We start from the raw sequence: 15,564 nt of genomic DNA on the forward strand, positions 1-15,564 counted from the left end.
TCCTTACAATACTTGGGGCTACAAGAGTTCTTCAACATTATGTTATTATCCAATCCCTTTATTTTAGAGATGAGAAAGCCAGTCCAGAGAAGCAGCTCGGCACCTTGCCGAAGGTCACAGGGCAGCTTAGTGGCAAAGAAGTGATGGGAACCTAAGTTTCCTGACTCCCAGAACTTACTGTACATGGCAACCTGGTACCATCTTCTCTGCTACTTGGTATCCATTCAAGAGCTTCTAGTGTTGGGTATATCCTCTTTTCCACAAGAGAGAGTTGTGTGCTGCCCAGAACAGGTGTTCAGTAAATGCAGGAGGGGAAAGGGAGAAGAGCTGGATGACAGAAGACACACTCCCCCAGGACCCCCTTCTTAGGAGAAGACCCAACTTTGTGCCAAGTCTCTGTGGGGGGATATCCTGACTCATTTTCAACTCCTCCCATCCACCTCCAACCAATGCCCTCTGCTTTCCTTCAGACCTTCCAACCAATCCCCAAACGGCCCGGAGCATAAACACACCCTTTGCATATGCATCCCCTACAGAATGACCACACTCATGTCCTTACATCCAGAATGAGGGTCACAGCAGTGATTTCCAACTTTCTAAGAGTAAGTATTCAAAGGCAGAAAATTCAGGGATCGGCCCTCCTCCCCAGGGATTATAGCTGTATTTTTAAATAACTGTGAATTGAGAAAAATATCACAAATATCCACCGTGAACTCAGTACAGTAGTATTTTATTGAGGTTGTATTTGATTATTCTATAAATGTAGCTACATACATTGAAAGAGTAATACATGTACATGGCTGATGTTATGTACATATTCGCTTCACAAACAACACTTGAAGTGCTTATGGGTCCCCAGTCACTTGTTGGGCAACTGCTGGGTGGTGGCATCAGTTCAAGACTTCGGGGGGGGGTACCTAAATGCTGGGGAGGGACCTTAAGTCTCTCATCACCTTCCTCTGAAAGAAAAATATGCTAGGCCAACGAGGGTCCACAATCAGCTCATTTCAGATTTCTCACTCCATCGACCTCCTTGTTGGAGTTATTACTTATCACAGGCGTTGGTATCTCTACTACCTCTTTTTGGGGGAAACAAAGGATCTTACTTCAGTCCTCTGGTCTATTCTTGGCTTTCTCAGCAATGCTGCCTCAGGTAGAAAGCCACATTCCGATTCATATTCTGGTCTCTTCCCCATCTCTCCCCAGGAATTATCTCTAAAGAGGAAGTGCTGACAAGTGATTGATAATTTGCATTTTAACCCTATTCAAATTTGGGTAAATGGTTTAATATGCATGCTAATATTCTATCATTATTCCAATTAAGGAAACTATTACGTTAAAGTGTTTAATCAGGAGAATTAGGGAGAACTCCAGACACCTAGAATTAACGTCTAATCGTCTTGACATTCATTTCATTTAAGTGCAATTTGCCAAGCTATAAGCAACTCCCTGCCTTAAGACTTCTGCTTAGGCACGTGGGGATTCCTGATAAGACCTAAAAGCAATTCATTTCCTAACTAGATTGCTGTCTAAAAGAATAAACTAAAAGGGCTACAATTTAAATACAATCAAGTCCCCAAGCAGTCACATTCCAGAAGACTTAAACATCATCATCTTGATCCCCAGGAACGACAATGCTCTTCGCTTCAGAAACAACACAACCACTTCCTCTTTCTCTGACCTTCTCAGTTTAATTACTTCCTGTGATTTCTTCTAGGGCTGAGTGTGCCTGCTTCCCAGGGCGGCTGGCTTTCCATAGTGATTTGTCTGGAAGGTGCAGAATGCCAGCCGACAGACATTACACACAAAGTGCTGGGACTTCCTTGGATCTCTTGGGGCACCTGGCATATACCAAGAACTTTTTTTCAGCCATAAGAAGAAGAAAAAATTCTTCCAGCACCTTCACATCTAAAATCAAGCTATACCTCAAAGCTGTAAGTCCTGCCAAGAATGGGGAAGGGCAGGCCCTTGATAATATCTCTCTGCCTGGAAGCACCACCTTCTTGTCCAATGAGCTTCTTCAATAGCTTCCAAATGCCAAGTATGTGAGGTCACCTTTGAAGACACAAACCTGGCCACCGGGAGCTCACCATCATCACAGCCACAGACGGGCTTTTGCTACTCAAAGGTCCCTGGATCTGCAGTACCAGCAGCGCCAGGAAGTTTGTTAAAAATGCAGAATCTCTGGCCTTACTGAATCAGAATCCTCATTTTAGACGATTCCCAGGTGATTCCTATGCACGTTCAAGTTTAATCCTCCTCTCAAAACAGCTAGGCTAAAAAGCAGGTCCAGGAGAGTAGCGTGCTTTGTTAGCCATCCTGCTCACACACACTCCATCAAGGGCAAGGTGGCTGGTTCTCTTTCCAAAAGAGGTCTCTGTGGAACTGCTCTTTGTATCAGTACAGAAAAGGCCACCTCAGTGGGCACTGGTTCCCTACTCCACAGAGCTGAACACGAATGCAAGGAAGAAATGTCATCTCATAGCTCCGAGGCATTTCCAGGATTCTAAACGAGTTCTAATTTCATTTGCTCAACGGTAATATAAATCAAGCTGTACACGTGATAGTTTCTTTGCAAAAACTGAGGCTCTGTGAAGGCATGACACGTGATGTTGTTCTACAGACATGGGATCTGAAGTCAAAGACTGTGGGTAAAAATAACAAATCCTGCTCTGTGACCTCAGACAAGATACTTAACCTGGCTGAATCTTTTCTTTGCCTGCAGCTGTGGACCCTTTTGGCTCTTGGACATAGTCCATCCACATGTGAGTGCGTGAGTTTATGTACACATAACACGCAAGCACACACACACTCCCCCTAAAAATGACTCGAAGAACTTGTTAGGGGATTCTAGGAAGGGCATGTAACTCCTCTAATGCTCTGGAGGAAGAGTTCCCTCCACCCCAAATCTGGGAATCCCAGTGCTTGCAGCTCAAGGGGGAACCCTGCAGAGGAAGAGGAAGAAAAGGGGAAACACCTCTGGCAGCCGGTCAGTCCATGATCCAGACAACAGTGGCCTCACACCCCTAAGGCACATGGAAGTGCCTAGCATGCTAGAATGTAAGCTCCCAAGGGCAGAGAGTGCTTCTGAGTCACAGCTCAGCTCCTGCCTGGCAGGTAAGGTGTCTGGAACACTGGGTGCAGTAAGTGAATGGCACTCCACAGCTAGTCTCTCCCTTTCCTCCAGCCTCACCCCCACTGCTATTTATTTTAGCCAATAAATATTTATACATGGCTTTGCAATTAGGATCCAAGTATGCTCTAAAGTCAAGTTCTTTAGATTCAGAGAATACTACACTCCAAATGGGCACCAGTAATCTGGCAAATCTACTAATTTTCCTTAGTATAAAAGACATCTAAGAACGGATGGTAGGGACCTCAAAGCTGGTTTGCAAACAGCAAACTCCTCATCTGAAACCTGTTCACCCACAGATTAGCGAGAAGGCCACCATTAAGCCTTCAGGGCCAGAAGTAACACTGAGCCAGGGCACACCATCCTGGCACAGCAGGCTTGTTTTGGAATTTGGAGCATGAGAAATATCCCAGATATGATTTAAACTATTAAGCAAAGGAGAGAAATTTAATGACTATGTTAAGACTATATTCACACTTATCCAGCTTCAAAAGGTCTGTAAAAGTGAGTAAAATTATTGGGATGCTGATAATTAAATTAAACCTCTGGTCCAGCATCCACTTTTTTCCTTGGCTGGAAATATAAAACGCGAACACCAACATGGCACGCAAGTAGACAAAACAAGCCATAAGCCTGCTTACTCCTAAGAGAACTCTCAGCCTCACTCATTTCCACCAAGCCTATTGACTCTTGTTTTTGAGACAATTTGAACGCTGTTGGTAATATGATTTCTAGACCACAGACAGGGATGGCAAGAGAGTCAACTATAGGCTACTATAGGTAAGTACACTGACTGTAAGAGTCTGTAGAGGAAAGAGGCAGGGTGTGACCCCAAAGCCCATGTTTCTTCCACTACCATCGTGACAATCTGCCCCTCGCAGTAGTTCTGAAAAAAACAAAAACAAGCAAACAATAAAACTCAAAGTCTTTTTGGATGTGGGTACAATGTGAATTGTCATTTAATTTTTTATACAAGGTAAAACTATTTTTCAATTAATGAACATTTACGTTAACCAATCAATAAATGTTTGCAGAAAGCCTACTATGGGCTCAGCACTCTGCCAGGCTATGGGTATACAGATCGATAAGCTATTATTCCCACACCAGGAAGGGCAGACGGGCCAAGCTTCTGGGTGCATTCTAAGTTAGGGTGGGATGCAAATATTACAAAATAAACAGTGCTTATCTGAAAAATCAATACGGGAGGGCAGAGCCAAAGCAATGAGAAAAAGAAATAAGAGGAATAAACAATGAAAATGAAACACAAAGATGAACTAGGAGAGACAATTTAAAAAACTTAGCCTGAGGGGCTTCTCTCGTGGCGCAGTGGTTAAGAATCCGCCTGCCAATGCAGGGGACACGGGTTCAGGGAAGATCCCACATGCCGCAGAGCAACTAAGCCCGTGCGCCACAAGTACTGAAGCCCGCGCTCTAGAGCCCGCGAGCTACAACTACTGAAGCCCGCGAGCCACAACTACTGAAGCCTGTGCGCCTAGAGCCCGTGCTCCGCAAGAAGAGAAGCCACGGCAATGAGAAGCCCGTGTACCACAACGAAGAGCGGCCCCCACTCACCGCAGCTAGAGAAAGCCCGCGTGCAGCAACGAAGACCCAATGCAGCCAAAAATAATTTTAAAAAAATTAAAAATAAAAAACTTAGCCTAATTAAGTTTTAAGCATTTATGAATGACCACAGGGAATAAATCTAAGAATGGAAACAAGGAGATCTGAAAATTCGTTATTTCAGTACAAAGAGGAGGAGCCAAAGCCCTACATTTTGAAGCTGCCCCGTGTTTAAATCTCTTCACTCACAACTGCTAGATGCCAGGGTGAAGTCAAAATCCATTTCTCCTTAGTGCAAGTCAACATAGAAATTTTGTTTTCAAGTAAATTTTCAGCTGCCCTTTGAAAGTAGCATAAATAACATAAACAGGGTGTGCTATCATGTGCCCCCTGTGAACATATTGTTGACAAAAGATTACCCGAGAAATGAGTAGTTACAAAACAGCTGGTTTTTAATTTAGTCAACTCCTATGCCAGTTAATATCAAATATTTTACTAAGATCCAGGCCTGACTTCCTTTCCCTGACAGGGAACACCAAGCTGTGGTAACAATCTTCCATGCCTACAAGGGCAAGCACACAGAAAACGCATTTCACAGAGCATGGTGTGCACCAGTGTAAAACATTCCTTCTACGCCAGTGACTAAAAGCCCTAGACAATGCCTTAAAAAATCATCAGTGTTCTAGCCTTAAATATTGATCAAAAAGAAACATTTACAAGAATAGTTAATGAGTTTATCAATATGACTGGGTCTTTAAAAAAAAAAAAAAATCAGCCCCATTTACTTAAGAGAAAACAAGCCAAAACTGAACATAAAAACTTCCGGCTCTGCCTCTATTATCATCTTGTTCAGTTTCTGAGGATTTTGCTGTTCTATTGTGTATTTGTGTTCATCCCCATAATATAGGAACTCTGCCAATAGTGGACTTCATCAGTACAGCTGTCTCCAACTTCAAGTGTTAAGACTCCATCAGAACCCTATAGCTACTGCAAATTGTTAATACTGTGATTCCTGCCGAGATTCTCCTGCAGAGGCAGAAACGCAGGCCCTGGCTTATTGTGTTTAAGATGTTCTACTTCCCAGTTCTCACAATAGTGATTGGAATCAAAATGGTTTTGAGTTGTCAATCACAGAGCAGCACCACCAGATAGTTCTGAACCCAATTTCCACAAGACATGCCAGGGGCTTCAGGTGAACATGGAGTTTCTGAGAAGGAGGCTTATACACAATCTAAGTTAACCAAATATGACAACTATAATTATTGCATTAGTCAGCAGGGGCAAAACAGCATTTTAAAATAATCAAATCCATTTTTGAATTTAATAGATCTTTATTAAAAGCAACCACAATGTGCCCAATGGTATTGGGACAACAGTTAGAAAACTAGGCAGTTAAGAGGTAACCCTAAATCCCAAAAGCTCATGTTCTGGGACAGAATCTAGCTGGGTATAAGTCCAGCTCTAAATGGTGATAACTGTCATACAGTGTGGGAGGAAAATGCTATAAAGAGCCCACGGTTTTGACTTAGGGAGTCGGGGTGGGGAAAGTCTAGGAGGACCTCATAAGAGGAATGACTCAGAGCTGGCTGGCGGGGGAATGAGCAGAATTTCACTTGTTGGAGAAGGAAAGGAAGAAAGATGACTCCGGAATAAACAGCACAAGCAAGGAGATTGTTGAGCAGAATAGTATTGGTACTGATACTGATCCACTTTTTATACATGTTTTTGGTTAAAGGGACTGGAAAAAAGGTAGCATTTGTTAAGATCCCTGTGGAAACAAACCCAGCAGATGGAGGTTAGTCCAGGCCCACCACCTAACAAGACATACAGCCTTGCAGTAGGCACTTAACTTTATACAATGACAATGTCTTTATACAGTGACAATGTTCTGGCTTATAAGCTTATTAAGGTCTTTCCAAGTTTTTTGTTTTGTTTTGCTTTCAAGATTTTCTGAGGAAGAGACCAAGATTCCAATTCTGCATAGTCAACTCTGTTTTCAACATTTAAGGATTCTATTCAGGTAGAGTAGAAACACACCCCCTTTTTTTAAGGCTAATGCATAGAGAATGGATCAATACTTGTAACGGGTCTAATTACCACAACTCTTATTTCAATGACTGTAGAGCGAACATTCCAGTAATAATCAACTCTGAATTCACACTCCTCCCATTATCTTAAGGTGTATCACAGAATGCTCAAGCCCAAGTTTATTTAAATTCACTTTAATTCAGTATGTGCTTCATAGCATTTTCAGGCAAGATAAGGGAAATGAAAAAAATTATGGCAATGACAGACTGTCATCAATTCAAAAGAATTAGGGACAGCGTGACTGTCAGAAACAGTGTGAGCGCTGAAGTCAGAATGACTAAGGCTGACCACCCTCTCCCCTTCTGAGACAGTACCTCATGGTGCTTTAAAAACACAGTCCTTCCTGAGCCAGGCTGCTGGGGTTACTTAACCTCTCTGGGCCTTGATTTCTGCACCTATAAAGGCAGGTAATAAAACCATCTACTGCATAGAATTGTTGAGAAGACTAAATGAGTAAAGTGCTATAAAAGATATTTGCTCTATTCAGCTTCCTCATCAGTTAAATGGGGTAACACCTCCTTCACACAGTTATTTGAAAGTGAGCCTGTAAGAAACCTATCTCAGTGCCCAGCACAGAGCCGACACCAGACACCTGTTATTCCTAGTGTGGGCTGCAAGCTTTACACAGGCTGGCTCATTTAATTCCCACGGCAACTCCACGAAATCAGTAATATTTATTCCCATTTTATTCACTCAGATAAAAGCAAAGTGAGATACATAAGTGACTTACTTGCCTTAGATCAGAAAGTGACCAAATGGCTAAGCCTTGAGCCATAAGAATATGTTACAAATGCATTTAAAGTGGGATCTTCAGCCCTTGGCTGAAATAACCAGTTAGAAAGACATTTTTCAGTCAGTTGAGACTGAGAGTTAAAGACATCAGGGAATTATTCTTAATTTTGTAAAGTGTGATCATGGTATTGTGGTTTCACGGGATAGTATGCTCATCTTTTGGAAAGTAAGCTCAAGTAATTGGACATGAGAGTTCGAATGTCTAATTTCTTTGAAACGGTTCAGCAAAAATAGTAAAGCCTTTTTTTAAAAAAAAAATGGGAAATCTTCCAACATTATGGAAAATATGAGCGAGGGCAGAGCTACAAATCCATTCTCAGCAAGATGTGTGTTGCAGAGAAGAGTTCACGAACAAAACAGAAAGCTGAATGGTAGCCAGGTGTCTCCTGCTTGAGAAGGGTTTCTTCATTTTGTCTGCAAATTTCCAAATCATTTATAACCATGATCAAATGATTTAAGAATACAGACGGAATACATATGATTTAAAAAATTTTTCCACTCCCTGTATACAAAAGACCACTTTCAATAATTTATTGATGCTCTTTAATTTTTCAATTATTAAAAAGAAGATCTGTGGAGTTGTCAATCTTAACATGCATTTCTATCTGGAGTGGGATCAAAAAAGGATCAGGATATTTTCTATATGGAAGCTGTTGTTTAGGACCATCAGGGAAAAGAGCATTCCTGAATTTATGAGCATGTATTTATTAGAGAGCACTTTTATTTTTCTTTTCTTTTCTTTTTTGGCCATGCTGCACAGCTTGGAGGATCTTAGTTCCCCCACCAGAGACTGAACCCGGCCCATAGCAGTGAAAGTACAGAGTCCTAACAACTAGACTGCCAGGGAATTCCCTAGGGAGGAGTTTTAAACTGGAAAAGAACATTAGAAGACAAAACTTATTATTTTTTTAAATTAAGCATGATTTTACCAGTTGCAAGACTGAGTTATTGTATTCTGATGCTAAATGTAACGTATTTAAACACCCGTATTGTGTAATAAAAACCTTAAATATGTATGGACTATCAGGAAAATCTATTTTACCTAAGGCACAAATATATCTCTCAAGTCTCCAGTTAGATGTCACCTCCTTATAAGTAACACACCTTGTCTACTTCCGAAAGATTATCTGAGGGACCTCAAACATAAAACCATTAGAAAATAGGAGACTGTAATGAACATAGAGGAGCAGTAAATAAATCTAGCGAAAACCTAAGCTAATATGGTTACCATAATCAAGCAAAAATTTTAGCTGAGCTTCCAGAAAGTGGTAGCAAAAACAAAAAAACAAAAACAAAAAAGCAATCACAGCTAGCTCTGTAACTCAGAGAGAAACCTTCTTCCTGGCACCAGCATTTAAAAGGAATTTTTTCAGAGGGATCATTACATAAGAACGTTGAACAATATAATGGACAGAGTCCACAAATGGCAGTTTACAGCCCAAACAGCCTGTTTTCCTACCAGGCATTTCTTGTCTCATGACAAGGACATTACATTAAAAGAAATCCTGAGAAGGCCACTTCTGCAGTGGGCTAAGGTGCCACAGCTTTCTGATTCTCTAACTGAAACCAGAACCTGTCCTCAAATACCCATTGTCTCAACTGGGCTTCTGACAGCAGTGGGGGCAGCCGGTTCCATGCTGAACTGCTCAGAAAGCCTGGAAGAGAGAGATTTATTTCTTGCTGGTGAGTCCACATGAAATCCCTTTGCTTTGGATACCAGATGGGGTAGGATGTACAGCCGACCTGCTGCCCTGAAAAGGGAGCGGCCAGGCCAGTATCCCCAAGGGATGGAGCCAAGGAACCCAATCTCCAACAAGCCCAGAGCATGGCAACCGTCCCTCCCTGCTGCTACCGCTGTGTGTGCAGGGACAAACAAGGACCCACAAAAATACCTGTTTATTAGTCAACTCCAAAAAGGGGCAAGGCACAGCAGCATATTCCTCCCCCTGCCCCATATTTCAGCCCTAGAAGGGCAACATTTTACGATTTCAAGATACAGTCTATGAAGGCAAAGCAAAAGGTCTAAAATAGAAAGACCAGTAGATGTGGTGGGGCAGCGGACACGCACACCAGGCGGGATCCTCTACAGCTACGGACGCGTGTCCGGCAGACCAGGAGTTACTGCAGTCAAAGCTCCCTGGGGACCCACAGAAAGGAAATTCCCTTTCCCAAACACCAACCCTCCCAACACCCCCTCCCGCCCAGCCTGGTGACAGCAGACGCCAAAGGATAAAGGGGCATTAAAAAAAAAAAAAGTGAGTAGATTCTTAGAGCACAGCATTCTGTCACCTGCTGCATAGCCCTCAACGCCGGCCAGCCCTGAGTCACTTCCCCTCTCTGCCCCGGGTCTCAATGCTCGCGGGGGCAAAAGACCCGGGGCCTCGGGCGGGGGCTACCCACAGCCCCCACGCCCCTGCACACACACGCGGGGCCTCCCTCCAGGCAAGTCCCGGAGGCTGCAGACCCGCTCTCTGCGCCCCGGCCAAAGAGACCCAGCCGGCGCCGCCGCTACCTTGGCTAATGGCAGCTCTGAATGAAAGGAGCCGAGGCAGGCTCCGGATTTATGAATGTGCAGGGGAGGAGGGGAGGGATATCATGTGACAATAAAGGAGACCGTCTTATTCACAAAAAAAAAAAAAAGTGGCTGGCGGCGGGCACGGCCACTGAGCAGGGGCGGCCGCCGCGGTGCGGTGACCGCTCGGACCCTAAGCCGACGACCTCAGGCACGGGGCCCGGCGGCCCTGATTCTATTGCACCCGCGATCGGAAACGCCTCGGGCGCGGGTGGGAGAAAGCCAAACCGGACTCGGCGACCGTGGAGCCGGAGGGAGCTGCACCTTGGCCCGGGGCTGGAGAAAGACACGGGTACCGCGGGAGGCGGCGGGTCCGCCGGAGAGACCCTCCAGCGAAGCGCCCCGAGCATTGTTCCCCTCGGGCCCGCGGGCCGGGCACGCACACGTGTGCACGCGCACACGCACAGATAAACACACACACACAGATACATACACACACGTGTCCGCAGCGCGCTGCCCCGCACGCTCCCGCCCGCCCCCGCCGCACGACCTCTGATCCGCCCAGCGAGCAGCCCAGACCCCGCGGAACGCCTGTGCTGGGCCCGCCGGCGCGTGCACACACACTCACACGCGCCGCGGGACCCTTGGGCGGCTCCAGCACGCCGGCCCGCGCGGGGACCCGGGCGCACGCAGACCCCAGCGCAGCCCGCGCCCAGTCCTCCCTGTGCTCCGCCGTGTTTTTTATGAATGAAAATGTGGTATGCAAATGAGAGCGATTCAGGAAAACGACATGGCGGAGCCTCGGCCCCAGTGGGCTCCCGAAGGGACCGCGGGGCGAGCGGCGGTTGGGAGAGCCACAAAGTCACCGTGTAAAAACCCACCGACCCCGGGAAGCCGGAGCGGGGGTGTCAGGTCTTCCGCTCCCGCCGCCGAGGATCTCGGCGGGAGGGGTGTTTGTGAGTCCCCGGACAGGGAACGGGGACCGCCCCGAGGTCACCCACGCGCCCTTGGCCCCCGCAGCGGCCACCAGCCCGCCGACCCAAGGCGCGCCCCCGCTGGCCCGCAGCAGTTTTCGCCCCCTCCTCACTTCAACAAGCGGGAAATTTCGCGTCCCAAACCCCACAGGCCAGCGAGTCGCTGCACCCCACGCCAAGTTCACCCAACCAGAGTCCCCGCCCGCGTCCTCAGCCCCGGCCCCCACGCTGCCCCTGCAGGGCACCCTCGTCCCACCCCGCGGCCAAACTTACTCGTCCGGGTGTGTTTCTTCGGTCATTTTCCTGTTCACCTAGACGCCTGTCCCGCGGCGGGCAGCTTTGCTCCCTTCATCTTCCTGTCTGCTCACCCCCCTTCTTCACATCTCCGGAGATCGCCTGATTTGGTTGGGGGGAGCTGCTAGAGATGCAGGGGACGCCGCAGAAGGCAGAAGGGGAAGCAGGGCGACCGGAGCGCGGGGTGAGGTCTGGGGGAAGGGGTGCACAGGCAAGCTTCGGGGGGGAGTGAGCGCCGCAGCGCCGAGGGGCGAGGCGGGCGGGGGCTCCGGGGGCTCGGGGGCGGGCGGAGAGGAGAGATTTGGGCAGGGGACAGCGATGGGGGAGAGGAGGAGAAAAACAAGCGCGCCGTGGAGCGGCGGGGACCGCTGAGAGCAGGAGGAGAGGGCCGGCCGAGGGTGGGGGCTTGGTCCGGGGTTGTCCCCGGAGAACCGGGCCAATCACGGTTCCGGGGAGCGCTCGGCGGTCGGGGGAGGTGCGCCTGGAAGGCGGTGCAGGGCGCCCGGTACGAGCCCCATCTCTTGACTCCGCCGATTTACTCCATATTGGATTCTCACCGCCGCCAACAGGAGGAGGAAGTAGGGCGGAAGCGATGACGTCTTCCCAGCGGCCAGAGGTGGTGGAGTGCAAAAAGCTTCCTACTTGCGACCGAAAAAAAAAAAAAAAAAAAAAAAGGAGAAAAAAAAAAAAACTTTGTTCCGTCTACTGAGCATGCCCGGCTTCCTTCCCCACCCCCCTGCCTCCTGGCTTCCACTCACGGAGGAGCCCCGGAGCGGAGTTACTTGCGCCGCGTCTAACTCCGGATCCTCTTTCGTTAGCGCTCCGGGTTTTAAGATACCCGAGAGGAGGGAGGAGGCGGCAGCCGCAGACTCGCACACATCTGGCTCCCGGTTGGTTCCCTCCCTCCTTCGAAACCCCTGGATTAAAAATCGGAGGACTTGGGGGGGCGGGGGCGGGGGGAAGACGAGGAGTTCAGAGGAGGGCCGGAGGGGTGCTCGCGATCAGAAGACCAACTATCCCCGACCTTGGGGCGGGAGGGTGGGGGGCGGCACAGGTGCCTTTGCCAAGATTCTGAATGTCAGAGGCTTTTCAGTTTCACGTGAATCTTATGATCTTTTTTTTTTCTCAGTAGGGGAATGGGCAATTTTAAGGAATCATTATTTATACATTGAAAACAAGTAATCCAACACAACCCAGAAACGTTTGCATTCCAGTAGAAATGAAAGACTTTCCCAGGTTAAAAGGTAAACCCAAATATGTTTTTTAAATTATTCGGTAAATCTCTCTCAAGTTGGTGGAGGATGGCCCTTGTCCCAGGCCCTTGAACGCTACAATTCCTGGCCCAGAGGTTGCCAGCTGCCTGGGCTTTGGCACAGTGAGATGGGGAGATGGAGAGCTCCTCGAGCCCTGCTCCCCCTCCACCTCCCCTTTGTTTTTAAATTATTTTTCCTGCCTTGGCCTGGGACCACGCGCCTGGATGGGCCTGCACTTTCTAAAACAGCACTGTCTAGGCAATGGGCAGGCAACCTAAACAACTGTAACAGGATCTTTGCTTGGCTTGATGCTCTGCTGTTGCAGTCTTGAAATTCTTTATGGTGTTTGAACAAGGGTCTTCACGTTGTTACTCTGCAGTGGGTCCCACAAATTCCATAGCTATTGGATATTTCCTTCTGGGGTCTTGCTAGAGAGCAAGAGATGCAGTCTCTGCCCCTTCCTGATCTCCCAGTGCAGTACTTTTCTATCCTCCTGAATGTGCTAAGACACTACACAGAGATTTTTAACTTAATAGCAACCACTGAACAAATTAAGAGAAGATTATATGCCTCAAATGTAGTATACCTAAAGTGTACATGTATGCATTTGGACAGCCACAAGTACTCCGAAGATAGAATTTCACCTTGAGTCAAGGAAAAGCTAGTGGTTTACCCTAGGCTTCGTGTTTACGATAACCATGATCTTGGTGGACAGGGATTGGGTTCCACCTGCCCTTGATGTGTGGTGGTGAAAAGGGCACTGGGGGGGGGGGAACCCTGGGTCCTGGTTTTCTCCTAGCAGCCCTGAGACCCTGAGTGAGGCTTTTAGCAATTCTTCAGTTTCTTTATAAAACAAAGATAACAAGGCCATGCTTGTCCTTCTGTTTTTGAGGCCGTTGAGGGTCTATGAGACAGCACTGAACAAAGCAAGACCTCGTTGTTGTCTAAATCCCCATAAAGCTAAGGCATCTCCCCAGTTCTCACCTTTGCCCATTGTTGCTTTTCTCAACAATGTTTGAAAGAGTTCCCACTCATTCATTCCTGAACTTCCAGGAACATGGACATTTGTCCATGTCAAAATTATCCACCCAATGAGCATCTCTTCGGCGCCACCCTCCAGTTTCAGAGTATTCAAATGGCAAGGTGGCAGGTGAGGTGATTATTAATTTCTGCATGTAGGCAAGCTGATTCTGTGTTATCACAACTCATTCATCCAGCTCCCTGCTAATAGCAGTGAATGACTGGCCCAACCCAGGGACCAGGCAGCTGGAGGAGCAAAAGAAAACATTCCAAGGTCCAGGAGTAACCAGGTCCCAAATGGGTTGTCCTGCTGCCAGACTCCAGAAGGTCCTTAAGTTCTCTGAGCCTCGGGTTCAGTGTCTGTAGTGTCAGGATAATTCCCACAACATAGAGTCGTTGGGAGGATTAAATGGCTATAAAGTGAAGGCACTGTGTTAAGCACTCTGCAAATAGGAGATTAATGGCAACCATTTCTTCCCTCTAGCCAGTGGATTACCAAATGCTCCCCCCACCACTCCTGGTCCTCTGTGTTCCTCTAAAGAAAACCTTGCAATTCTCCTCTGCCTTCTTCATTACCCAAAAGGGGCCTTTTGATGAAAATGTTCCTAGCAGGTCACCTCTTGGTCCCCCCCCCATCAATTGCTAACTGTGACTCCGGCAGCTCCAAAAATAAATGGCTGTAGTGGGCGAATAACTTAGATGTTTTTTGATCTATCAGGGTGTTATCAAAGTCTACTGGATTGTTTCCAGAATAGGGGGTATCACGGATTCAGGGCTTTAATTTAATGACATTGCTGAAAGAGCTAAATACACGCATCCCGGTCTCTTCCACACAACCAGCGAAACAAGGGGTAGGCAGATCAAACCAAGGGTGTCTCGTACAGAGTCAAAAGTAATATTGATCTGCTCACAACTTCACGCTAACCCAGCGGAGCCCCCAGCAGGACCCCCACCTACCCGCCTCTCAACCGGAGTCCGGGGCCGGGGAGCACCCCCTCCCGAATCCTCCTCGCCAGCCGCCTGGAAAGCCTGGAGCCCGGAGCCGGAGCGACCCTCGGCGACTGCCGGACGGGCATGCTCAGTAGACCCGCAGGTCTCCTTTAAGTCGGAAGCCGGCCGCGGCCCCCGCCCCCTCCCGCCCCGCAAGGGCGCGGGGAGAAGCGGACATTTTCTCCTTTTCAGCAATCTGCTCTTTCTTGTCCTTCGCCCCCGCTCTGCGTCCTCCCACTTCTCGCCCGTCGGGGTCCGGTAGGGCGGGGAGTGTAGATCTCCCCGGGGTGGGCTGGTGATAATCAGTCCCCTTCTCCTCCCGGGGGTGTGGGGGCGTGGGATAGGGGGTGATTGGGGGAGGACTCCACTGTGCCCTAAGGTTTGTGCTGACCGGCCGCGGCCCGCAGGAGCCCCCCTACTGCCGCGGCGCCCCCCGCTCCCCGCCCCGCGAGGCGGGCGCAGCTGCGTTCCGCCTGTCCTCACCTCACCCCCATTCTGCCCCTTAGGTATTTCTCAATGACCGGCGCTCGGAGGACACTTCCGACCCGGGAGGGAGCGGGTAGCATTAGCTCCCGCTTTATCAGTTCCTTCCGGCCTGCCGGGAGCCCAGCCCTGCGCTCAGTTTGGCCGCGCCCGGGTGCTTTTATTATTCTGTTTAAATAAGCAGTCGTGTGTGCCAGGGTGTGCCAAGCGACTTTGCAGCCTGGCTGCCTCCCCCCAGACCCGCCGGCCGGAATGGAAACCCAAGCTCTCTCGTAATGAAGGGGATGATGCAAACTTAGAAACTGACCCGGCACCCGGGAATGATGCCCCACCCCCACCCTTGGCGCGCGGCGTCCCAGTCCGGGCATGAATGGCTGGAGCCCGATTGCATAATCAGCGCCGTATATATAGCCGGCGGGCAGGCCGCTGACGCGCTCCTGCGTCCTGTTATCGTGAATACTTCAT

General features: G+C 48.3%; 1 protein-coding gene across 1 annotated transcript in view; it reads right to left on the reverse strand.

Moving 5' to 3' along the window:
• SPRED2 (sprouty related EVH1 domain containing 2) overlaps nucleotides 1–14,653 on the reverse strand; it is a 125,168-nt gene extending 110,515 nt beyond the window's left edge. Inside the window, exons 1-2 of the mRNA XM_082642132.1 lie at nucleotides 14,584–14,653; nucleotides 11,333–11,991 (exon numbers count right to left, since the gene is read on the reverse strand). Coding sequence (XP_082498258.1) covers nucleotides 11,333–11,358 — 26 coding nt within the window. The 5' untranslated portion in view covers nucleotides 11,359–11,991; nucleotides 14,584–14,653. The remainder of the gene's footprint in view (nucleotides 1–11,332; nucleotides 11,992–14,583) is intronic.
• Nucleotides 14,654–15,564: the final 911 nt, after the last annotated feature.

This window comes from Mesoplodon mirus, assembly GCF_964341445.2.
Source record: "Mesoplodon mirus genome assembly, chromosome: 14".
NCBI classification, from domain to species: Eukaryota; Metazoa; Chordata; class Mammalia; order Artiodactyla; family Ziphiidae; genus Mesoplodon; species Mesoplodon mirus.